Raw genomic sequence first — 27,356 nt, forward strand, 5'->3', positions numbered from 1 at the left:
CGGTCTCTGCAGCTCTGAAGTTCACCTCGCAACGTTTTCTCCTCTCCGCATCCAACAAGTCAATAGCACTTTGGATCCGAGCCCAAAAAAAAGTGGCCGAGCATCGAAACAGACGCTGACTGGGGCTTTTGCTGTCAACTCATAAGAACATAAAGATAATCAAATTCAGAGCAAAATACTGAGAAATACGGGCTGCTGTTGTGACAGGATGACAACATAACTGCAGTAATATAAACTGTGCAATGTAGGTAGGAAGAAGTATTGGCAGGTTCCTAATACATATGTGGACCTTAAGTATCAATCAAAGCTCCAGTACTTTTCATTGATTAATCTGTGGATTATTTTCTCGATTGTTTTGTCTCTCGGGAAATAGAAAAGAAAGCTTGTTATATTTTCCAACATTTCAAGGGAATTTCTTATCAAATAAGCATTTTTAATTGAACAAACTGTCTAAAGCATAAAGATATTCAGTTTATTGCAGAAAATGACAAAGAAAAAGCAGCAAATTGTCACATTTGAGAAGCTGACTTCAGAGAGTTGTAGACATTTTTGCTTGAAAAATAACTAAAAGTTGTGAAAATAGTTTGTCTGTCAATCAGCTGATCAATGAATCAACTTATTGAAGCAGTGAAACAAAACAGCAGCAACCCAGACAATCTAATTTAAATTTAATGGAAGGGGGAGTTTGATTTATTCATTTACGTGTTTCATTAGACTTTTGACAAGTTTGACTCAAAATTGAACTGTTCTTTTAAGGAAATGTCTCCCATAAATCAAACTGTTTATGGACTCTAGTTAAATTAATTAACTAAAAGTAATTAGCTAAATGTATTTACAGGAACTTTCCGGGAAATATCTGTAAATATGAATATGTAAAATAAAACATTTAGAGCTTAATAATGTGTTGACTGATTGTCATAAAATTAATCAGCAACTAACAACTTTAATAATCAAGTAATCATTTCAGTAAAAAAAAAATTAAGCACTCATGCCAAACTTTCAACCTCCTACTGTAAAGATTTGCAACAATTTAATATTTTATGGTTTTGCACTGCTGGTCTGAAAAATGAACAATCTTAGAGTGTCACTTTGGGCTCAGACAAATTATAATGAGCCTATTTCACTGTATTAACAACAATTGTTTGATTACATGGGAAAATAATCAGAAGAATAATCATGTAATTAAAATAATCAGAATAAATTACAAGAAAAAAGCAAGAAAGCAGAGAAAACCCAACTGCAATGTTCTTTTTAACAGCTCCAACTCTGATTTCCAATACTGCTGCCTCACAAATTATATTTTATCTCCAGGTTCAAGGTCGAGAGAGCCTCGATTCAAACCTTTGAGATTGAAGGAGTAAACTGCTTTCTAGTGACATCAAATAAAAATGATTGCGGACAGATGGTTTTGTGACCTTGTTGAATCGATGGGAAAATAAAATTCCTTTTTTTTTTTTTTTTTTTAGGGTAAAAGAGAAATCCCTCTCTGCTCTAATGAGCCAGGAGACTCTCCAGTGAATTGCTAACTGAGCTTATCGTGAGCACTTTAAACCGGGGGAGAAAAAGGCCAAGCACACTCTCAGCACTCCGGCTGTCCCACTCCCTCTAATTCCTCCAGTGATGAGCGGTTTACTCAGATCTCAGCAAATTTAACCAGACAGGAGACTCATCAGTGGAAGCTGACAATAAGCGGAGAGTGCGGGAACTGACGATCTGCTTTGATTCCAGAGACGTGTCCTCCTGCTTCTATGCAGGAAGGGAGCTTCAGCAATTTGGGGGACGAGGTAGCTTTTGGAGTCGCACCTCCGTTCCAGCGATGCATTTCTGAAGCACCGGATGAAGGATGACAGATTTCGTGCCTCATAGGAGAGAAAATCTTTATCGAAATGAGGCAGAAAAGGAGCCTGACAGGAAAATTCTTCCCCCAAGAGGGACCGTCCTCCTTCAAGAGGTGTTTGTTGGATTTTCTTAGTATTTTGTAACAGACCAGTCAAATACGAAGAGAGACGCTTCATTTTAAAGTTATTCTCGCATCAGGACCAGAAGGTTTTTTTTTTTTTTCTGGTTTTGACAGAAGCATGAGTCACTTTACATAAGCATCCCCCAGCTCACACACACACACACACACACACACACACACACACACACACACACACACACACACACACACACACACACACACACACACACACACACACACTCATTAAAGAATAAACAAATCAAGAAGGCTAAAACACACAGAGAATTTATTTGACAAGCCGGAGTACGGAGTCGAGTCAGGAGAAATGCATTGTGGGACATATGGACTGAGAGGCTGGATTGGTACGATTAGAGGGAACAAATGCACGAAAAAGGTGGGAGCCACAAAAGGGAGGATTTGGCTTTTAACTCTGTTCCTTTCACTGTAAAAGCCTCCCAACATTTTTTATTTTACACTCACGCTGTTCTCATACAAGTCGTTCAAATGCAGCAGGCTGACGGCGATACCTACCTTAGCATTGTAGGGGATGTAATGCTTGGCCAGAGCCTCCGGGGTGTGCATCCAGGATTTATCTGAAACGATACAAACAGCTCTGTCAAGTACGGCCTTCAGCGTAGTCAGGCAGAGGTACAACTAGATAAATAAGTCGTTAAATCTCCCACAAGTGAATGTTATACAACAAAACGCAATCAAAAAAAGAAGAGTGAGCTGAATTTAAGAGAGGGAAATATGTATGAACCAGGCAGCCTCCGCAGGATGCAATGCTTCCCTTCTCAGCAACTTGTCGGAGAATAGTTCCATAACATCGAGGAAAAATAGGAAAAGGACAAAAAAAAAAAAAAGGAACATTCCACTCAAACAGCACGGAGTCAAATCAAAGCAGCGTGTTAAAGTAATGTCCATTACAATAAAGTCTACTTTATATCTATAATTAGCCCCGCTCACTTACTGTGTAATCTACTCAGCCTCCTCAGGCCACACCCCCTTCACTCCCGCATCATCGCATTTAAATCATTCTGCAGCACACGTATTCCACATGTGGAAGTTTCCGAGTTCAACCACAGTCCACCACCACAGATCTGTTGGTCCAGCAGCTGAACTCCAGCAGTTGGGGGTTAAAGGCCTCTTTCAGGGGCAAAACAATGGCTCCGATGAGGTTGATTTGTTTAGAAGATAATCGACCCTGTGATCCAGTAGTTACAGAGCTAGTTCTTAAAATGTCCGCAGACTAAACGCAAAGCGAATTCTTTTCAGACGCTGCACTGAATTCAAAGTAAATGCAAAGACTTGGATGGAAACAGGCGTAAACGTGTTCAACAGACGGAGTGAATTTAGGCGAAGGTGCATCGTGGCAAATGGATTCGCATGAGACAAAAACGTGTGTGCTTGTAACCAGGGTTACATCGAGATGCCGCATGTAACACTTATAAAGGACAGAAGATGGGGACACACGTGGTCGGAGGACGCATCGCTGGCTAGCCAGACCTCAGGTCTGTGTGGTCCGTGCGTCGGCAGCTTGTGGACCACAAACATGGAAGTCGACATCTTGATTCTTATTCATTTTCAGGTATGACAGAATACAAATTTAAATCTCAATTTCTGCCGCTACCTTTCCAGTGTTAACTTGTAAGTCAACTGGTCAACTTTTTAATCTATCTATCCTTTCTTTGGTTGATAATAACCAGTAGCAGTGAACATGGCTTTTTGAAGGCGCTTTTATTTTTAATCAACACTGTGCAGGTGTTTTGTCTCTAAAGTGTCCCCGTGTTGGTAACTGCATTTCTGAACAGTTAGTTGGTCTGTAACTTTGAGTGATGCCCTATTCATGGAGTTATTTAGACCAAGCATCTTTTCATCAGAACCTTAATATTTTCATTCTACGTTACAAGCCTTTCAAACTTAAAAATGTCTCCTCGCACAAACACACTCTTCTGGACTGACTGCAGTGACGATCAGCAGAAGCAATAATCTATGTTTAACGATTTGCGCTGTAATGCAAGTATAATTCTGGACAAATTAGCACACATTGCACAAAGATAACGACTTAAAAATTCGCCCTGGAGACGGTATTTGAAGATTAGACGATCGCAAAGAAAGCTGCGGTTCAGGGATCATGACGGGTCACTGACAGCCCGATCCGTAGCATCCCATTATGCCGTTTTCGTAATCATCCGCTGATTAAGGATTCTTTTTTCGCTCTTCATTTCCCATTCATAAACAGCTCATTGCGCCGTTAATGAATCTCGTGACAAAAGATGCATGACTGTGACCTTGGGGCGCTCGACTCCTGCAGGTCGTTTGCGTTAATCAAGACTTTGCAAAGTGCGAAGCAATTTCACCGTGTCCTCTGCACGAGTATGCTAATGACTTTGTTTACATTGATGTTGTTGGCTAAGTGGCTAAGTGTCTTTTCTAATTAGCGTTAATTTGTTACCCCGCATTTGCGTAATTGTCTTGCTTGTGGTTTGCTAATGTACGACATTATTCACGAGGAAACCGAGAGGCAAACATGGAAATCATTTTGATGGCAAGAAGTGAACAAATTAACATAAACAACCACGCTGGTGGTTTTTGTGAGTTTGTTTTGACTTTTCTCCAAGGTGAACATTTCCCACACTTAAACTGTCCTCCTTCTAACTCTACCGAACAGCTGGGCAATGAGATTAAAGCCGCTCGCACCTCGCAAACATCCCCTTCAAAGAGCAATTAATTTCCAAGCGGGACTCTTGATGGAGGGATGATGCATCTCTTGTCTTACTTTTACAGCCGGGGAGGCTAAGAAACTGTAAATTCCAAGAAGAGGAGAGGTGGTGAGCGCTGACGCAGCGGCATGGCAGGTAGAGGCCGACATTTCTTTAAGGCGTCAGCACACACTGTTCTGAGTAAAGGAGGGGACGAGGTGGGGCATTCGTCTCCGTCGCGCTTCGCAGCGTAAAAATGGCAACCACGTGAGCGCGACAAAAGAGTGGCGAAAGCGACGTACGGGGGTCGCCCGAAGGGGAGATTAAGTGTTTGGGCGTGAGGAAGAGTCGTGTGAAGGTCGCTCTGCGTGTTGGATGAAGACAAGGGGGAAATTCAAAGGGTCGACAGCCGGAGAAGTGTCAAACGCCCCTCTGTCACGCCGTCATGTACTTTTCTCTGGAGACGGGTTCGGTATTGTGCAGAACGATTCGGGACGTGTGGCAGCAGAAAGGTCACAAGTCCTTCATGCATGCTGCACTGAAGCAGCGACTGTTAGCGGCCGTAGCTGTCGTCATGTTTGTCATGTCACATTACAGGTCCGGCTTTTCTGAAAACGGGTGTTTTATAACTTTTCATCACCTGCTGACTGCAAAACATGAAGTTAATTGCTCTATAAATACACTGAAGTGTACAAAAGCTGGTGAAAAGTATATAAAAAAAAATAAGTAAGCAACACTGCTTTGGAGTCCTGTGCTGTGTTGGCGTACTTGCGTACTAACACTCAGTATTTTGAGTGCATAAGTGCTTTCAAACTGTTAAGTACAGAAATATGCAGTGAGGTACGATGCATGACTGCATCGTGGACTACTTACAAGTACCAGGATGATGCACTTAAAACGGTCCAAAAAATACGTGACAAATGCTGGAAAACTTTCCACCCTAAACGGTTGCCATCTTCCCGACGAAGAGGAAGGAGCGGGGTCACAGGCGTAAAGGATTTTCATAAGTAGTCCTGACATGTAAGAGCACTATTTGTTAGCGTACGAATGGAAGTTTGTCATTTGGATAAGTTGCAAGTACAGTAAATTGCAACACCTCGACCCAAAAGTTGTCCATTTTGTTCCACAACACTCGGCTCTTGTTTTTTGAAATGGCACCTTGTTGACAATCTGACCCGATATATTGGCAAGTCTGTGGACTAGTGCCTAAAATACTTCCCACACAGTTATAAATGGTTAATCGTTTGGCTTGAGGGGAAAAAAAAAGAAAAGAAACAAAAGCTACCGCTAGTTCATTCCTAAGAAATGCAAATGAAATAAAGCTTTGAAGAAGCGATGGTCCTTATCTGCCTCAACTGCAGATTATACAAATGATGTAAAAAAAAGAGCAAAAGTTCACTGCGTTTTGAACCGTTTCAGCCCCCGGCAATGTAGCCTTCAGGATGTTCATTATAAAATCAACAAGAAATTTTAATGAGCAAAAGCATTTTAATTTGGGACACTGGAAGAAAAATAATAAAGAAAGAGACAGTTGGGCATATTGTGGTAATCTGTGGAGTTATTGGTGGTTTGAGCTATTAGACCTTTATCGAAACAATCTCTCCTTATCTACAAGCTAACAGCTGTATTCTGCTGTATCTCATGAATTTATATCTCACTTTCAACTGTGAATTCAGGTACTGAGATGATAAAAGGTGTCCATGTCAATGCAACCACGGAAAACAAGCACTCTACTTATTACCGCACCGTGAGTAAAGTGGAGAAGCAAAAAATGGCCAACAAGAAGTTTTCAAAGTCAAGATATACAGCAAGGACCTTTGTTATCAGAGCAGCTGGAAGTTTGGAAATGTGTTTGGCAACCTTCAAATTAACTATCAAATTAAAACCACTTTTTGTCTAATGTCTGTATTTACATAGTTACATTAATTGTGGTCAATTGTCCCCCATATTACAGTATGCACCATATGCAATGCAAATAAAAGTTTCTATTGCAGGGTTCCCACTCTAAGTCAAATGTCAAATTCCCTCAAATTCATTGACTAAAAAGCTGAAATTCCATGACCTGTAATGAACTGAAAAACATGCAGTCGTTTTGCTGAGCAGACAAGAACATTATTTCTGTTAAAAACGAGCTGCCACATGCCCCTCCTGTTGCTCAGATATTAAAATAAATGAAATGTCTAAAATACTGGTCGCAAGGCAAATAATTTATCTAACAATAACGCGAATGAGCTCGCAACCTAACAAGCTATATTGTAAATTTTTGTCAGTGACTGATGGTACCAAACATACACACCGACAATAACCAGCTAACTAACGTTATAGCTACATACATGGAAAATATTACATTTTGACAAATGGCAACTGAAATTAAAACATGTTAACAAAATTCCCTGATATTCCATAGAAAAAAATGGGAAAATTCCCAGACTTTCCCTGTCTGGAAAAGAGTTTTTAAAATTCCCTTAAATTCCCTGACCCGTGGGAAACCTGCTTTTATTAATTATGATACAACAATAGCAGTCATGGGTCAAACATTGCCTTTACTAAACTACTAAACTCCTTTTATGAAGTACTGTGGTCACAGAAAACTCTCTTTAATATTCTCCAAGCTCGCTTTTTGCCTTTTTGAGCTTAAGTGCTGCACTGTAAGTGCACAGTGTTTTGTACAGGGCCCCGAGAAGTGGGGAGGCAATAGACTAATTCATTGCAGTGCTCAATCAATGACACACAATGAATTTGCTGGGTATGCACAGTTCTCCATCATGCAGAAGACAACTTCGAATGGGCGCCGAGCAGAACGCGCCTAAACCACAACGTCTACACAGGACTAGCAGGAAGGTGTTACTGTGAGATAAAGAATTAGAAAGTTTAAACTAAACTACTACTGTCTGGAGACGCAATTAAAGAAGTCAGTAGTGAAAAAGGTAAAAAGGCGATGCAAAACGTTGCAATCGCGTAGAAATGGGGACATTTTCTCCTTCGAGAGCAAACCACTTGAGGTTTTGTCTCCATCGAATTCGGTACATTTGAGGAATGGGACAATAAAATGTTACAAGCTCCCTGCAATTTAATGCAACTCAAAACGATAACAGAAGCTCTTTGCGGGTGAACGCTGAACATTACAAGGCGAACGGTGGTTTATTATTGCGGGGCTGCTGTATTGGAGTAAATTACACTGTACAAACGTTGGCGATTTTTGTGTCACGTCGCTGTAACATTCCTTCATTGTGCTTAAGAGCTATGTAAATGGTTAGCTCAATTTCAGCTGAAGGAGAGACAGGAAATATATTGTTTTGTTGGAAGAAATTTAAAGCTCGTTCAGGGCTAATATGGATTATAGCGAGCCAAAAAAAGGAAACGCTTACGGATCAAACACACGGTCATATGGCTTTATAAAACAACATGGTCAGAGCAGCCAGCGACATCCACAGAAGTCTCCAGCTCTGGACTCTCTTCCAACATCACATCATTTTTCAGCACAAGGCAATCAGACGTGCTTGAATTACACTGTGGTTTAAAAAGAAAACACTTATTGGTGCACTGATCATATTACAAAGCATTAATGATGGCTCATGTAATAGTTACAGGGTTCATTTTGGAAATGGACATCGCTGAGACAGGCATTTATGTTGCCCAGCAATTCAACTGAGACGGCCATGAGGAAATTAAAAAGCCCATGCATCCTCATCCACATCTCATTTTATATATGATGGGGGAAAAAAAGCATTTGATCTTCATTATGATGATCACAACAGAGAAGAATAACACAACTCAGAAGAATACGTTCATTTCCCTGCGGCTCGATTCAATGTCTTGTGTTTATTTTGTTAATGAAAATACTTCTGAAGTGAGTCACTGTTCAAGAGGAAACATGAGAGAAAAAAATCCTTTATTTGTGATTCAACTGCCAAAAAAACATAATTATATACTGTATAACTGGGAGCGAAAGGTGCTCCGTTCTCTTCTACTGTATATTCATCCATCGGAGCATCATACTGAGGCTTTTCTTCTGCATTAAGACAATGAAATCTGCTGCCATCTTTTCTACTAGATATATTACCGCAGGATTTTGTTGAAATAAATATATATTTCTGCAGTTAGATACCAATAATTAAGTGCTATTTGGGTCCCTATGAGCAATAATAGTATTTCCAAGCAACAGCAGAACATTGGGATGAATAACAATGGCTTCATTACATTGCCTTAACTTACATTTCAAAGAAACATACGAGGGTGGATGAACAAATTCCCAGACTGATCCTGTTGCGTGTGAACGGAGTGCAGCACCGTGACGTGCATGGAGCAAAGAGAAGCTGTAATCTTCGTGAGTAAGTACTCCAAATTTTGTCACTTGATCAAAATCAGCACTTGAGTTGCATATGCTTTTGTAAGGAATGGTCTGGTTGCATCTGAGATTCTTTACACACCTGAAACTTCAGCAGAAAGCGTACACCAAAATGTGTGCCAAACTCTCGAAAATTGGCAGTGAAGACACAAAAAGCATGTGTAGCTCAGGTGCTGATTCAGATCGAGCAACGGAATTCGGAGTACTTAAAATGCTCTGACTTGATGAAGTACATTTATTTCAATGCTTAGAAGGAAAAAATAGCAAATGAAGATGATAAAAGTGCTTATGTATATAAAATATTGTGCAGCTTTCGCCAACTCAGGACTATTGTTCTGTAATTTGTTGACAACCGACACAAAATCCCATGCAAATCACAGCAAACAGGCATTGGCATATTTAAACAGGCATTAGCATATTTACTATTTAAAGAGAAGTAACTACAACTTGCTGAGTGAAACAGGATGTAAAGGTAATGAAATAACTCAGCAGCTAGTTTAAAGTGTACTTCTATCTGACAGTAATATAAAGGATATGATGCTCTCTTTTATATTGTATATTCTAAGGTGGTGTCTAATTTTAGTTTTATTTTAATTTTATTATCTTATCAGTTGCTCTATGTTCTGCATTCATCATTAACTATTTAGCATGGCTGTCCCAGTTTCACCTGCTGTATATTTTGGTCTATAATGGTAATTGTAAAAAGTGCATTGGGACCATATTGCTTAGTAATTTTGCACTTTTAATAAATTGATTGATTGATTATATCCATGAGCTGGTATTAAATATGTGAGACACATCTTAATATAAATCAAAACGGTTCCAAAGCACAACAAACCCCCTCCTCTGAATGGCCATAATGCTGAATCAACACCTCTGCAATTTACTGAACAGTATCCCCTTCATGAAGACAGGCTTTATTGCAGGACTGCGGTGTTGGACTGCATTTGTTTTAGCTATGTGCACCTAATCGGCAGGTAAATATGTTTAAACACTCAACTATATCCCAATGATCAACAGCCAAGTCATGAAATCATTTTCAAAGGACGCAGGGTAGATTACAATGACGGTTTCTAACACACTAAACACGTTATGTCTTCTAAACTTCTCCTGAACTCTGTGGAGTCCGACTAGAGTTTGAGCCGCAGCCAGAACCATGCAGGTAATAAAAATAGGAGATAAAAATGATCAAGATCCCTGCTGGCGTTACCTGCGAGACATGATCAAGTCCACAAAACCCAGCCAGACACCGAGATAAAGGAGGAGGTAAATCAGTCTCATGGACCTGCTGTCAGTGCCAGCCTCCAGTCTCAGCCAAAAAGCAAGCAGAGGCATGCGGTCAGGAAAGGGGCAGAAAATTGGAAATACATGAAAACGCTTGGACATTTATGGACCTGTCGATTACTATTTATGTCACATATTGCCAGTTAAAATGTGACAGAAAAACAGGAGACGAAGAGCTTTGTCCGAATCTCTTTTGTGTATTAAAAACAAATTAAGCAACACAAAAATGTAAAACTGATAATGGAAGGAAACAATGCGATCAACCACGAGGCAATTATCCTCTTTAAGACGTATTAGGAGGTCAGCAGAGATGGAAAAATTCACTCTAATGTGAAATTACCGGAAAATAAAGCTTTGTTCAACTCATGTGGGAGCTCGTCAGCTGCAAATGAAATGTGCCATATCAGAAGATATTTGCGGCTGATAGGAATCCACAACTGCACGCAAATGATCACGAGTGATGTTTTCAAAGGAGCCAAACACTCAAATCTTCTCGCCTGTCTCATCGCAGGATTTTCATTAAGATAGCTGTTAAATAAAGGCCTTCATTCACATTTTTCTATCAAGGAATTTTAAGGATGAACGGTGGAGTGTCATTGGATCTGTTGCAAGCAATCAGTTTGGTTTGACGGAGGCAACGCGGAGGTCCATTGAGCGGCAAAATGCGCTGTGCACACATGAACAGCTGTGCATATTTTTGTACATTATGGTTCACGCTCTCCAATAAAAGACGCCTTATCTTTCTGGAGGAGAAAAGCTTTTATTATACTCTCTGTTATGGACTTTTTGGCACCATTTACTACAATCTCACTGGAGCAAGTGCTGCAGAAATGAAATCTAAAGAGAAGTCTGAGCCTCAGGCGTCGGTGGGCACTGTGATGGAATAGTGCGAGGTGGAGGAGGTCAGGGAACCGTTGGACTTCTCTGAGTGAAAAGGCTTTAACACACTGTTAGGGCAGATGGGTGAATGGATGCAGCTCAGACAGCTGTAAAGAAACGCTCAGCGTGTGCTAGCCTCTTTGTGAGTGCGCTGTCTGTGATTGACTTTCTTCTTCTTTTTTTTTTTAACCAGCGACCATCGTTACCTTTTCTGCTGCCAAAGCAAATGTTCCCACTGCCTTGTTCCCACTGTAATTTTTCAACTTGCCCTTACAATGATTCAGACTGTCGGGACGCCAGGATCGCTGCATGGAGACCAGTGCTGCACCTTATCAATAGAAGCCAGTGACTATGATTTGATCCTATATCACATCCATTGTGCACAACAGATACCATCAAATTTTTGTTTGTTTAGTCGTTTGTTTAGCTGATTGTTTAGTTGGTTGATTGGTTGTTTGTTTGTTTAGTTGATTGATTTGTTGTTTATTTGTTTAGTTGGTTGTTTAGTTAGTTGGTGGGCTGTTAGTTGGTTGGTTTGTTGGTTAGTTGGTTGTTTAGTTGGTTGGTTGATTCTTTAGTTGGATGTTTAGTTGGCCGGTTGGTTGGTTATTTAGTTGTTTGTTTGTTTGTTTGGGTGGCTGGTTTTCTCTCCTTCTGTCTTTCCGTTATTCAATTATTTATCTTTTATCCATATATTTCTTGCCTTCTATTTCCCTCTGAAACTGGACTGACTCTTATAGAGAAATGGCTTTAATATGCCCAACTGTAACTTAACAATATGGATTTAGTGCCATTATTATTCATACTGTGGAGATATAGGGTTGGGGGCAATCGGTGTTTATGTGTTTATTTGTTCATGTTTAAAATTTATGTTAACCATTTGCCAGTCAAATTTGTTGTACAAAAGATACAAAAATTCCCTCTGGTGTAGGCAATGTAGGCACAGGCAGGTGCATATGTAAAGCCTCTGTATCTGTTGCAATTCCCAGAAATGACTTTAATGGAGCCGCATTTCCATTTGAGCAAATAAAATGAGAGGTGAGGGGGGACGAGCTGCCCTTCCAGATTACTATCTTTAGCTCCAAAAATAGAAGACCTAATGGGGGAAAAAAAAGTGATTTAAATCCAAATATCATTACCACCCAGTGCACCACCTGGGCCCAGGACACTTTCCTCAACACTGTCCAAGGCTTCTCCAGGTCTGCTGCTTCACACCAGAGGGAGCAGGACAGATGGTTGTAAACACATCAAGCTGTTGAGCAAACTGCAGTCCCAATCTCCTCCTCTGCATCTGCGCAGGGTCACCTCAAGAGTCTGCAGTGTTGCACAACCCACATAACTGTCTTAACATGTGGCCAAAGGCAGGATGTACATGTTGTCTGTTCACTTCTACTCGTACTAAGGGTTTTGTTGTCCTTCACAGATTTGTGCGAATGATTCATTTTGTGTTTGCGGTTGTTTTTAATCATAGTGCATTATGTAGGTGAAACAGCCCTTGAAGCTACACACTTTGTGATCTTTTTTTATCTGAAACATTAAATCATTTCAGAGAAAATAATAAACATCACTCTGGTTTGTTTGGTTGGTTTTTTTTTTCAGTTTTTTACTGGGAGCTTTGACGTGTGAACACTTTATAGCCCTGGCAAATTTATGAAGGGTAAAATTGGGCAAAGATTTTGGACAAATGCAATCCTGCATTTCACCATCTGAGTTTCTACGTCTTGAGAAACAAAACTGTAACGGTGAGGGATTCATCCAGCCTCTTTGCTATGGCATGTACAGAATTCATTTTTTGAAGGCAAGCATTAAGAATCTATTTCAAAAATACTTAAAAAAAAAAAAAACTAAAAAAAACTAAAAAAAAACCACCATATTTAAACCAAAATATCCATTTGCTTTTACCTTCTTTTGGTGTCGGTCATTTTCCAAAGGATGCAGCAATGCTGTAGCTTACATAGTGTTATGTAGAATTTTAGAAACTTGACCAAAAAAATGAAATGTTCAGGTTATACACTCACCTTAAATGTTGTGCTTTATTTTACAAAGCCCACATCTACATTCATGACTTATTGTAATCATGATTTTGCTCGTAAAACTTTTAAACTGAAACTATATTCCCCAGTGGTAGTTTATCTTTCTTCTCAGTAGCGTATTGTCCGGTTAGCAGGAAAGGTGTCCCGCCCACGAGTAGTTCTGATTGGACTGCTCTGTGAAGCAAACCACATTTCTGACCAAAATAATGTAGCAATGCGGGAGGACTCAACCTATGCAGCTTTACTGTGTATATGGTAGTAAATCATCCTATTCGTGGCAGCAAAAACATTTTATTGTGGACTGGAGAGTTTGGAACGAGTTACAAACTACACCACCAGCAGCGGCCTGCTTCTTCCAGAGTTCAGAGTTTCAGTTGCAGCCACAGTGTCCCCTCTTCCTGCCTTCTTCCTGATCGCTTCACCACCATTCCCTTGTCCCACCATACTCTGCTTCAAACTGTCTTTTCATCAAAGCCTTCATTATATTGTACTGCCTCTTCTAAAAGTCACTTCTTTGCAGACTTGCTTCTTTTGTAGCTGCTGTTTGTTTACGAACTACCGTCTGCACATTCCAGCTCTGGTCATCCAGTAAGGTCACACATCTGAGTTCTATAAATGAGTGGTGCGTGCATTTATTTGGTAATATCTCTCTAAAACTGTCCTCCACTCTGAGGTCAACAAAATCATCTTCATACATCAGTTTTTACATTATGTATTTGTACTTCCTGTTGAGTTTCTTAATATTAGGGCCATGTGACAGCTGAGTGAAGATGTTCTGTTGACAGGTCTTCATTTCAGCAATTTGAATGCACCATCAGGAAGGAATCGCGGGTCTATGTGATTTTAACACTGTTGAAACTTCACAATTGAAATAAAGAACAGCATGACCATGTGCTTCATTATGATGCATTAATTCAAGGAAGTTTCAAGTCTCTATTAGTCGACTTTGACTGCATACTGAAAAGAGCTGAAACCAGTGAAGCCCCCGGAAATTATAAAAATGTGTAAAAAACACTGGAATGGTCCTTTGAAGTATGAGGTGCCAATTGATACTCAGTTGCCAGGACACACTGAAGATGTTCAGCAGTAAGCGGCCCAGCAAACAGCCCAAAATTGAAGGAAGAACAGTGGTCCTCTTCCACACAAGGCTGCACAATTCTGGATACAATGAGAGTCCTGATTTTATTTGCTTAAAATTGGGAGCACGATTCCTGATTGCTGGTGCATCAGCTATAAGACATAAGATGTTCTACTAAAACATGAATCTAAATATTGAGATCAATCAGGGAAACATTGTAAATTTCAGATCAATTGTATCAATGAAATTCTACTACTAAGTTTAATAAAACACTGATAATGAAAATGTTCAAAAACTACAGACAATTAGAATTAATGACAGAGAATATAAAATCTTAATTTAACAGTTAAAAAAAAATCATTCCAATATCAGGTAGTTTTCCCTGAAGCTGTGAGCAGTGCTGTGAGGTGCATGTAATTCTCAGCGGGCGGGCAGAACTCAGCAGGATACCTGTCATGATACTTGCACATCAACTCTGGGCAACGGAAAGGGAATGCTATCTTTCAACCTGAATGAATCACTGAACATAAAAACGATCAGCTGTAGTCTCTTGTTATCTTATTTAACCTTTGAACCACTATTTCTCTAAGCACTGTCTTTTATTCGGTGTCTCTCACCCGCCGTCACTCTGGGTTTACGTTTCCGCGGGTTTCCGCTGCTCTGCATCACGCTGTGTAACCCAGCGTGGTCATGTGTTGAGCGTGAAAGTAGGAGCACTTGCTTCGATGTGGATGATGTTCCGAATGGAGATTGGGATTTTGTTATGATTAATTGTGCAGCTCTACTGTCAGACCTCTGACAAAGGACGTCTGTGGTACTGCTGTAGCTAAAACAGTCCGAGCTAATTTCCATCAGCTGAACATGAAGTGATGTCTGCTCACCTTTTTTCCTGTTGAAGGCGCGGTTCATAGTGGAAAATGTGCGTCTCGGAGGTCCCTCCTGAGTATCTGCCAATATTCCACCTGGAAAAAGCAGCAGGGAGAAATGAATTAAAAAAAAAAAATGGGTTTGACCTCAGGCCTTCACTAAAAGGAACGTCCAAAAAAAACAAAACGAGCAAAAACTATGAAAAAAAAAGAAAAATTCCCTGAGTGAGGCAAGGCTTGGCTGTCAGAATGTGTGAAAATTAGAGTCCCAGTTCTTCTGCATTACATTTGTTTACCACTGACCCGCATCACACTCATCATCTCCATCAGAAGGGAAGCAACAATGTCGCACAGTGAGAAGTAACATTGTTTACCACGATCCTTTTGCAGTCAGTAGCATTCATATACAAATCTTTCCAACAGAACTAGGGCACATTTTTCTACCCAAGTGCTTCAGCTACACAAACACGTAACATTCATAGGGCACCGAACCTAAAAATCCATAGTTTAGTCATCACAAGAGATGGCAGCGTTGTTCCTTAGCATCTCCAGATTTCTGTCAATATTAAAATGATCTCAGTCAAAGATAACATTGGCATTCACACAATTATTCCACTCAATTCTCCGAAAGTAAGACGATGATGTTGAATGTGGGTTATGGCCAGAGTCAGCTTTTTCGTCTTTCTTTAAATCTTCAGTAGTTGTAGCAATGCATGCTGAATGTGTCCTTACACACAACCTGGTACAGTACACCGGGACTGTGCTACTTTACAGAAAAGGAGCAATTTCCTTTGCAAATGCAAAACGAACACCTCCACAGCGCCTGTAAATGTGACACTGCTTTGACTGCTTTTCAGGCCTTTGCATCAATTCCCCCGTGAGAGTTCAGCAATCCAGAGGACAGTAAGGACAAGCTGTCCAGGACTAGGTATAGCTGTCAGCCTGCTCCATAATCAATATTCTTCACTCTTTTGTCATTGGAAAATATGCAAGGCCTGCCGCATAACAGTTATTTCAGTCATTGCCTTTGCAAATACACATTAACATGGTGCCTGGGCAATTTAGAAAATTAATTTAGTTTTTCCATCACAGTCATTTTACATTTATCATAGGAGGCCTGAGATGTGAAACGTTTTTAGTGAATGGAAGAACAAAACCTGCTGAAGAATGAGCACCGAACTGCCAACAGGCTACAACCGACGATAAACTGGCACAATTTCAGAAACGAGGTTTGGTGAATGAAAATTATGTTAGTTCTCTACATGAACATCCAAGGAGATCCATTGGACTGGGGAGTCATGGAACTGTGAAATGTAAGCCAGTAAACATTTCTGCATTATGTATTTAGTGTGGTGGCAGATTAAGATTTTCCAAATTTAATATATATATAATTTAATATAGATCAAAATTAAAAACTGTAGTTGTCAAGAGGGAGATTAATTACAACTACCAGTATTTACCCCAATCTTCAGAGATGCATATATCAATTAGAGGTCTTAACAAGTCCAAAAGTTTGGACCTGAAGTACATTTACAGAAAATCTACCAATGCTCAATATGCATGAATGTATTATTACAAAATATTGAATGACCTACAAATACCAATTATGGAATTGACATAACTGGCGCCATTCAGAAAACAAGCCTACAGATGAACATCACTATCAACTCAGTCTTCTGAGCTGAGAAATAAGATACAAAACAGAGTGTTTGAAACCAAATCGATCACTGTTACATGGGAGATTAATGGATCAATAGCTTTGACTGAATAGCAGCAAGGTGCAACCATATAATTAGTCATGCTGTCAGGCCAAATGGGAGGAGCTGGTGACAAAGACACAAACAAATAGACCATACTTAAAAAAAAAAAAAAAAAAAAAAAAAACTAGACAGATCTGAGAAAGCTCCAATTATCTCTGAACTTGATTCCAAAAGGCTCCGAGAAATGGAAAATGTTCATCTTCACACAGACCATAATGATGTATGGCATATCATTTTGGGAAATACAAATACAATGCATGTGGGTTCTCACTGTAAGGGGATCTTTTACTCTGACAGAGGCCCGGGAAAGGGTTGGAGAAAATTTAAATGGAACAAGCTTCAGGGTGGGGACTGGGACATTCCTCCGTCTGCCAAAACAGAATATTTGCAGCTGAAAGAGACAACTTGTGTTCCATATTTACAGGTTTAACATGCTGCTGTTTAAAGCACAGCACAGCCAGATGGACGATGGCGCCACTATTGTTTACATTTCACCAAAGACAGGGACGGTGATTTCTGTCACGTCTCTGCATCAAATTACTCAGCAGCATCTGGTTTGCCAAATGAAGAACCTTGGCAGCAGAGATCTCGGGGTGCTCTTCTAAGCAACTTTGATATGATTTTTGCTGGAGGGAGCGAGCGAGAGAGAGAGAGAGAGAGAGAGAGAGAGAGAGAGAGAGAGAGAGAGAGAGAGAGTCAGTGTGGCAGGAAGTGTGGAGAGGAGGTGGGGGGTGTCTGGTCAGCCTCTTTTCATTCCCACCAAGAACATAAAAAAGCATTTTTAACCAAAAGCAGCACTCTAGAGGTGTGGTGCACCTGAGGGAGGAAAGGTGAGAAAAAAAAAAGAAAAAAAAATGCAAATAGACTCCCACTGGAGCCATCTCCCACCTGTGTTTTGACAGCTGTGAAATGCGTGACACCAATAAAAAGGATTGGAAATCCATCGGGCTTTTTATTACTTTTCGCATACTATTTATTTTTACTGTTAGTACGTACTGCAGCTGCCCTTGAAAAGTATGTACCGTTGCATGTAGTACGTATACAACTGGGATGTACTATTTCATCATAAACATGCGACTTGAAATTTGACCCATCGTCATTCATGTCCGCCGGGATCCACATAGCGGGACATCTGAAGAAAAAAGAACAAGGATGTGATTTGGAACGAGTACTGCTTCCTTTAAATGCCTCTTCTTCTTCTTCTGCGCCTTCCTTCTTTTTGTGGGCGGAGCATTAGCACCACCAACTCTCTCGGCGGCTCAGTCGATCTGACGTCTCTTCCGCCGTACAGAGGATTGTGGGTCAGAACAGTCAGAACATGCTCACTTGCAGACTGCAAAATACAAACCAGATGTAGCAGGACATCCCGCCACTTTTGGCCTACTGCATTAAACGTACTATGTATTGGGATATACTAAATCTTCTTCTGGCATATTAAATAGTGTGGTAGTATGGATATTGGAACGCAGGGTAAATCATTAAAAGAAAATGCATTAATTGGCCCCAGTCACTTGTGTAGACGGGCTTAGTTTAACCTTAAAATTCCTCACTAAGAGCTTTAAGATCTTCGAGCGGACTTTCTCTTTCTGACAACCACAGCGGAAAGGTCAGGCGGCAGACGAGGCCCGGCTACTTTTTTGTTTGTTTGTTTATGACATACTCGGATGCAATGCAACTCTTCTCAACCTGATACTGGACCGTGATGTCACTCATTGTGATTGACAGCCGCAGCGTTGGGCCCGTTTTAATAGCTTCCTGTCTGGTGAGTCAGCGGCACCCCTTGAGAAAGCTGCCGACCCCTAAGGCACACGGACGCACGCGCGCACGCACGCACGCACGCACGCACGCACGCACGCACGCACGCACGCACACACACACACACACACACACACACACACACACACACACACACACACACACAGAGACTTAACACGGAGCTGCAAATGCCCTCAGTCTCCCTCCGATGTTTACCAGCCGCAGTGGAAGCACCGGGGTTACGTCCACAGAAAAGTCTGCAGTAGATATGAATGTATTGCTCAGCAACAGTCCACAGTGAATGAGCATCGCATTTATGCTTCATTATTATAAATACTCCCAACAACAAAAAGGAAAAGGGCACACAATTCAAGAATAAATGCCAATGAATTGCTTTTACCGTGTACAATTAAAGAGTCAGAATCTTTTTTTGTGAGCTTTTAGTAAAACCAATGGAGACAAAATGAGCCAGCACTTTACTTACTGAGAAAACCATCCTCCCAAACACAGCAAAAACCATGTCCACAGTCTGACAATTCACCTTCAGTGACTCAAACATTTGGAATTCAGCTTGGGGAAAAAAAAAAAAAAAAAAAAGAGTCTTTCTGGAAACGAGCGTAACCTACTTCGACTTCTGTCGATCCCAAACAACAATCTAAAAACAAATCCAAAAGTTTGAGTAATGTTGAAAAAGGCTGAAAAAAAAAAAAAGAAGGAAAGAAAGCAAAGATAACGTCCCATTTATAAATGCCTTTCAGCTACTCACTAATCTGACCCATATGTACTCAAAAGGCAGCAGGCTTTTAACATAGAAGCGAAGCATGCACTGGGGTCTCAACAGAATGCATCAGAAAAGAAAATCAACAAAGAGCCTTTGTTTTCTTCACTTTTTTTCCTCGCTAGCTAAAACGCAAAACATAAAACATCCCAACTACAATCTGCTTGTGAGTTTGGGTCCCAGAATTCCTCACTTGAATCAAACCGTGGTGTCTTGGAGTCTAATCTAAAAGCCAGGCTCGCTCACTCTCACAGCTCACAGCTCCGGTGGATCAAATGCAGCTTCCTCGACATACTTTCTTATCAGGGTAAAAAGCACCTCTACCCTTTACGGGGGAGAAGATGGGAGGAAATAGATCTATGGAAGAGAAACATGCAAACAACAGAGCTGAGATAAAAGCGACTTACTTTGCCTTCAAACTGGAGTGGAATAGTGGAGAGGAAGTTCCAGCGGGTCTTAATAGTTTTCAGCTGTGGGCCAGATGGTGGTACACTGAGGACTGCAGTAAGGAGAGATGATGGGGTTTGCGAGCTCAACAAGAAGCTTTTTGCCTTGACACAAGATACTTGACATTCAAACCCAACTTCCTCCGCCCACAGTTTGGCCAAAAGGAGTTTTGCATGGGCGAAAAAAAAAAAAAGAGACCCCCATTTTTTCAACATGAACTATTTCACCACGATGCATCGAGGCATACCGGAGATGACCTATAAAAGCCATCGTGCCAGAGGTTGCAGTCTGACCCTTTTGCCGCAGTGCATGATTCATCATCACACTATGTGCACTGGCAACGGCCTTAGGTCAACGTTTTAGCATCGATCAAGGCAGCAGAGTATGGCCAAAACATTATAAAGCAGGAGTCACAATACTCCTCCGACTTAAAGTGCTAAAAGCCTCCCCTGTGTAAACTTAATAATACCCTTTCTTCTTCTACCACTGCACTCCAGAAACATTGAGGGGCTCGAAGTGTGCATGCTGGCAGCGGAAGCCGTGTCACACCACTTTAAAAATCTTGACACCCGGACGTCCTTTTTATCACGTAGAGATGAACTGCCAGAAGGTGAAGACCAGAGGGCACCGGGGCAGGACAAAAAGGATGAAACAGGAACTGACAAACACCTCAAACTGTAGCCCTGTTACTCGGCTTGTGGACATCTTTTTTTTGTTTCAATCTCGACATCTACAACCTCATGCTAATGTTCTGTCCCAGGGGTTTAATCAGGGAAACTGTGGTTTGCGTGTCTCCTTCACCAACTTGCATGCATCTCAATGAAGTGCAAACATGCAAACACTTAAGGAAGGGCAACGAACCACATTTTAAACAAAGAAAGGCGGATAAACAAACTAGGGGTAAAGGTGAAATTTGATCCAGATAGGATGGAATTGAAGTTCATGTAAAAAAAAAAAAACTTCACTAAAATGTTGGCGCTGTCAGTGGTCAAGCGTTCAAGCGTAATTTTAGATACTGGGCTTCGGCAGGTTTCCCCAACAATGAATAAATTCATCTTAAAATAATGAGCCTACTTTAGACGTACATTAATTCATGTCTGTATTAATAATCAGTGTTTCCCCTACCATTGTCTTGGGAGGGCGGGCCCCCGCGCCAACGGGAACCCCCGCCCTCCCTGAAAGAAAAAAAACATACTCGTAGAACTGCAGTTACGTCCAGTAGCTACTATTTATTTACTTAGTTCCTGTGCACCCATTTTATTTCAGCTCAGTGTGAGAGTCCTTTGTGCATTTTTCTGTTAGCGCGCTAATTTGTCTGTTTCTCTGCTCCGCTGCGTGTCTGCGTTTCATGAAGGCTGTGCAGCACTGCAGTGCAGAAGGTAGACCGGTGACCGTTACTGCAGTTGATAACAGCTTACGTGACTCTAGAAAAGGCGCAGTAAAAGGCTCAAATTAAGCTATCAAAAGGAGAAACCTCGAACTCAAGCTGCTGAGAACCAGACCAGAATATCAGAATTCTTAAAACGCACCCGACATCGATCTACTCAAAGTGGTAAGGATGCTGATGTTAGCATCGAGCTGGCAGTCCTAACCAGAGCTGCAGAGCCCGACGAGTAGCGGTGACGACCCGTACTGCCCCGCCAAGGCTGAGTGCCTCGGGGAAACACTGAATGCTGATGTGAATAAAATGCGCTCCAAGTGTGCTGTGTTTCTTGAACATGAGCTTCAAAGAACTGGTTTTCTTGATGTGGACCGCAGCAAGTAAGAAGAAGATTAGCTCTGAAGTGTTTGGGGAAGTAATCCAGATTTTTACAAAGCACCTTCAAAAACACAAAAGGTCACCACCACTTGCCAGCCAATTTACAAAGGTCCTTCAAAGGAAAAGAGGACATTGTTTGTTCTTTTATTTTGAAAAGGTCTGGTTTGAGATCCAGCCTTGAGTGGTGGTGTGTTTTTGCTGGCCGCCAGACTTTTTGGTTTTCTGCCTGAGAGAGCGTTTAAAAACAGGGAGGGTCTCCGGGTTTGAGCTGTTCTGTTGACACTTTATTTTTCTTTGGGTTTTTCTTCGCTCTGCCCTGAATCATTTCATGTTTGCCTCTTGTATGAACAGCTGTGGAGGGGTAAGGGAAGTGGCTGGCCCAGACATTTTCCGGGAAAGTGGGGCCCTTTTAGGTACAGATAAAGTGGGGTAAAAAAAATAAAAGGACAGGAAAAAGGCTCATTATGCAGATGTAAGTGGACAAATTGAATTGAATTTGAAATTTCCACATCTCCCCCCCCCCTCTTTCTTTTTATTTTGCACAAATTTGATACAGTGCAGGAAAAGCCATTCCATAATTTGGTGGCACTATATCATATAGAAAACTGACCTCTGCAGGTGAGAAATTTAACAAGGATGCAGATCTAAAAATTGACAAGTGGCGTGAGAATGAACCTGTAATTGTACTTGAAAGTAAGTCTTGAACTGTTCAGGATTTTTTTTTTTAATTATTATTCTGAGTGTGTCTTATAGATAAAAGCCCATTTGATAAATATCAATATCATAAATTGCAAGGATGTTAAGTTTCTGAAATTGAGAGTGAGATAAACTGTGTGACTGATCGGATTGTTACCCTAACAAAACGTTTCTGGAGCATCAAGATTTTGTTGAGAATATTTGTCTCTGTAAATCCAGTAAAAGCTTAGTCGTCTCTTGCAGATTGCGTCGATTTACGAGACAAATAAAATGTCCGAGAAATGCGTGTCATTTTGATGAAACGTGACCGTTCAAGACAGCAGCAAAGGAGCATGACAGACACAAACAACTCAAATGCATCTCGGTCAACAGTTCAAAACAATCCTAGAGTCATATTTTCAGACTTTGTTAAGTAACTCGGCTGCAGCATCGTATCTTTTTTTTCCCCCCTTGTCTCGTGTTCAGTAGAAAAAAAACACAAGGACAAACAATCCATTTGGACAATACAGCACGCAATAAATAAAACAATGCACTGCAAAAAAGTATCTTCATTCTGCTACCAATGTTTGCAGTATCTAGTGCTGCGTTACAGATTCATACAAGTTCAGACTCCAATTATTTCAATCCTCGCCTGGGATTGCGAGCGTGAGTGTGTTTGTGGGAGTGGGTGGAGAAGCAGGAATGTGCATCTCAATGAGAAGCTTCTCGGTGGATTTCCATTGAGATTTGCAGCCTCCACATGATTTGCGTTCCCTCTAAGCAGTAAAGCAAAGTATTAATGTGTGATACCAGGGGTGTATTTTCAGCTGGCATGACCGGTGCACGTCTCTGCATCGTCCCCTGCACCAAAAAATGTGGATGACTACGGCCAAGAGTGAATGCAATCATTTCTGTCCGCCACTCAGGATGTTGAGCTGAAGTGATTTATATCCAACCTGCTCTTGACTTGAAGCAAAATACAGGAGGAAGAAAATTAGGTTAGACTCGGAAATAAAAACAATGATGTTGTAATTGGTCAAAATCATTTTGAGTTCGACCTTAAGTCTTAAGAAACCAGACTTGGGAGCATTAGAATCATAATCCCTGCTGAAATGTTGCAACAAAGCTCGATATTAAATCCTCCTGGAGCATTTTCACATTCAAATATAAAAGGCAGAAACTGCCAATCAGGTGCAGAATGAACAAACAAAAAAATTGAACAACAATCATCCTATTGGCTGGGTGAGGCTCTATTTATGTTGACAAAAAATGCCAATCACCTTATACTAACATGCGCAATAATTTGCTTATTATTAATAGGTACACTGTTTAGTTCAAACCAAGGAACCTGCAGCCTTTGCGAAACATCACACAACTATCTGTGCAAGTTTTACAGATCCACACAAAAGTTTTTGATTTTTACTAAGTACTACAATACTGTTTAAAATGAGCCAACAAAGCCGGCAGGTATGTTTGAGTGATACATTCAAATTGAGGTGTTCGATTTGAAACAACTCCACCCCGTCAAAATGAAACGTATCACACAAGTAAGTGTACTAACGAAAGTATGCAAAATTTAAACACAGTATGTGAATGTACAAAATGTCATGATAGTCCACACAATTGTTACAGTATGTGGATCAAAGTGCGGGACTACAGTTGGGTAAGAAATGACTATGATAAATAGTGTCAAAATGTAAACAATGATGCTTTAGTCAGTTTATGGGCCAAAATATGGGCCAATAGAGGGCATAAGGGTAACTAATATGTTTATATCTGCTGTATAGAAGAGGCATATTTACAAAAGCCAGAGTATTATCATTCAAGTCAAAAGCAGCATTACATGTTTCGTATTCTATTCTTCCATATTCCGATGGGCCCCCATAACGGGAACATATTGTAAGTGCAATCTACTGTAAAATAATTACCCCGCCTGCCCCTCCCCGTCTCAGCTCTCTGAAAGTAAATTACATTCATTATTTAGAGTTACGCATCTCAGCTGCCAGCTGTGTAAAGCCCAAAAACCTGGAAATATGCAGCAACACATGAGAAAACCTCAATCCTCACGACTGAGGAGTCGGAAATTGGGAAGTGTTTTTGGCTGAAAAATGAAATGTGCGATGAATCAATTATCAAATCATTTTGTCAACTAATCATTTCAGCTCTAAAATATTTTCCTATGTGTTTATCGATTTCATGACAACCATGCCAGACTTCCAACCAACAGTTTGTAAAATAAAAAGTCAATAAAAAGTTTCTGCAATGCATTAGGCTCAGAGTTGTTACTTCAGTGACCCCAATCAATACCACAATATTCAATTAAGCCGGATCTTAGAAATGTTATATTTAGCGGCCAAAAGGTTATTTTTCAAAATGGTGTGTGGTTGTGAGGTCAGAGAGGACGATCTTACGCAACAGACGTGAGTTTGGCTTGGAATGAACGTGTTCTAACAATACAGTGCGTTTGTGACAGCATGTGTTCTCAGCCAATCGTGAACTCCGTCTTCAGCAGGTAATTGTTTGTAGGCAATGAACAAGCCTCAAAGTGCATTAACATTCATTTCTAAAAAAGAAACGCATCCATTTGCCTCCGAACTGTACGCAGGAAAACTCAATAGGTCATTAACTGGCCTTTTTTCTTTTTTTTGTGCTGATTCTACACAGGGAAGCTAATTAAAAGAGACAGGCAATGCAATATCATGAGGTGCAAGGTGAAAGCAGGAGGGTGTCTGCTGCTAATATTCCTCTTGTACTGCAGAGCTACACGCTTGCTCTCGATTGCTCAAAAGGTCACACCGTGTCTGCCGTTATGCTCGACAGTTGATACGAATAAATTATTTGTTTTTCGTTCAACTGGTTTCTTAATTCACCGTTTGGGTACTTCCACATCAGGCATGATTAATCTGTACCGCCCAGGTTTTCGACCTCACAACTCCCCCCGCTGACCAGCGTTCATATCAGATTAATGTCCCACACCAGAATACTCCTTGTTTTCTCATCATCATCCACACAGGGAAATCCAACTGATGCAGTTCCTACAGCAAACATTAAAATGGAGCATGTTACTTCTGTTTTTGTTGCCCAGAGCTGGGCGAGATGGACTAAATCAAATATCACAATATTTTTTTTTTTTTTTTTTTTTGACCAAATATCAATATTGCAACGATTTCGTAGGAATGACTACTGGTGCTTTCACAAAAATATTTAGATGATTACATTTTTGATAAATAATCCTCAGTAATGAGGTTGTAATGGCGAAGTGGGTAAAGGCAAGTAACAGACCAGCTGGAACACTTTGGTAAGTTCAGAAAATGACAACACTTTACTGTAATGCAGCCTTAAAACCAGGAAAAGACAACAGTAATGCCATCTCACTATGTGCCTGTCTTCAAACCTCATTTGTAATGTCAGGAAGTGGATAACAGCGTTGAGGTCTGCCCGCTTATGCTGATGTTGTGGGGAGACAGGCGGTGCAGAGAAGCCCGTTCTTCTAGCTTTGAAAGCCTGTCTCGACAGACAGTCAAGTGATGTTGATGTTACATCCTCGACAGCAGGATGGAATAGCTTTAACCCCCCCCCCCCCCGATGTGTATTGTTTCCAAATATGCTGATAGGGACCCGAGTCCGCCTCTTTCGAACAGACTCAGGCACAGATTAGCATACAGTACAGCGTTCGCAGTTACCAAACCTTGGACTCCTGTTAGTATGGGCAGCCTGGAGTACCAACAGTGAAAGCATCCTCAGTTCTGCTGCATAAATTTGGTAGGAGACTAGATCTCCTCCTGGGTCATAAAAGGCACAATTAGATCCAACAGCACTAAATTTGGGAATTGTGAAGCGGATTATATTCTGCATCACAGGTCACAGAGACGTGCAATTTAAAACAGATAAACCTGTGCAACAATATGTTCTCCAGGAAGATTAATTGCGACTGTTGACTAACTGTCTAGATGAACTGCATTTGTCTTTTTTTTTTTTTTTTAAACCAATGATATAAACATAACTAGTAAATGTACACTCAGCAAGAACTTTATTCAGGACAGCTTTGCAATGCAATCCAACCCAATCCAATAGTTCTTCAAACATACAAGATGCGATCAAAAAGTTGAGACTTTCTCCTGTTGCGCAAGAATGGAGAGGAGGTCAGTAATGTACACGGAGCAGGGGAAAGCAACGACGCAATCACGACAAATACCGCCACAATAAACGTCAAGTAGAACAATCACTTTTCATACAGAGCCAACAAAAATGGAAAACGTATAAGCTTCATAGAAATAGAATTGATGGCGGAGCTATTGCATTAGATTGCATTCGACTGTACAGGTGTTGCTAATCAAGTCCTCAGTGAGTGTGTATGAATCATGTAGGCTACATTATGAGTACCTATTGTTATTCAACGCAAATCTTTATAACTATGGATATAAATTCACATGAAATGAAATGCTGTATAGACGTAAGACTCCTATTAATATTTGTGTGTTTCTGGCCTCACGTAAAAACAACACAAACAGTTAAGTTTGTTCTTACTGTAAAGTTTACCACAGCCTTGGAAAACATTTCAGGAGTGTCCAGATTTATTTTGGCTTTGGTTGGAAAAATGTCTTACAAAGCTGAGCACGAACATCTTTTTTTTTAGTCAGAGAACATCAGTGTCGTGTTAGTCTTGGAATTTTAATCCACCACATACATCAGGGAAACGTGAATTCAAATCCTTTTTTTTTTTTATACAAATCCTCCCACATGTCACCTAAGTCAATACAACAGAAACCTGCAGGCATATCAGATACTTCAAGGCCTCTGCAGTCGGGGCTCGCTGGCTGAGTCTATATAACTGTTTATCTACGAGGCATTAATGCGCCGTTACAACCGACAGCTCAAATAAAACACTGAAATTATCTCACAGGCTAACGGATCTGCTCGGATACAGTCTTCAACTTTCCATCCATCAATAGTTTGGGATGTTTTGTTTTCAGAGAAACCCACTACAACTGTGTATCACACACACACACTATCAATGTTGTAGCACATTTAG

At 40.7% G+C, this 27,356-nt stretch overlaps 1 protein-coding gene across 5 annotated transcripts in view; it reads right to left on the minus strand.

Moving 5' to 3' along the window:
* The window catches only part of gulp1a (GULP PTB domain containing engulfment adaptor 1a), an 83,703-nt gene that overhangs the window by 14,180 nt on the left and 42,167 nt on the right, over positions 1–27,356 (minus strand). For 4 of the 5 annotated variants that reach the window (XM_069698838.1, XM_069698839.1, XM_069698840.1 and 1 more), the window contains 2 exons: positions 15,166–15,246; positions 2,492–2,553 (listed from right to left, as the gene is read on the minus strand). In XM_069698838.1, the coding sequence (XP_069554939.1) occupies positions 2,492–2,553; positions 15,166–15,193 (90 nt within the window). In that variant the 5' untranslated portion in view covers positions 15,194–15,246. Of the gene's footprint in view, positions 1–2,491; positions 2,554–15,165; positions 15,247–19,850; positions 19,939–27,356 lie in introns of those variants that run through there. The other variant, XM_069698841.1, reaches the window with a different exon arrangement.

Source organism: Brachyistius frenatus, unplaced genomic scaffold (assembly GCF_029030835.1).
Source record: "Brachyistius frenatus isolate BFR_SWC_R1_liver_20210118 unplaced genomic scaffold, ASM2903083v1 Contig_28, whole genome shotgun sequence".
Lineage (NCBI taxonomy): Eukaryota > Metazoa > Chordata > Actinopteri > Embiotocidae > Brachyistius > Brachyistius frenatus.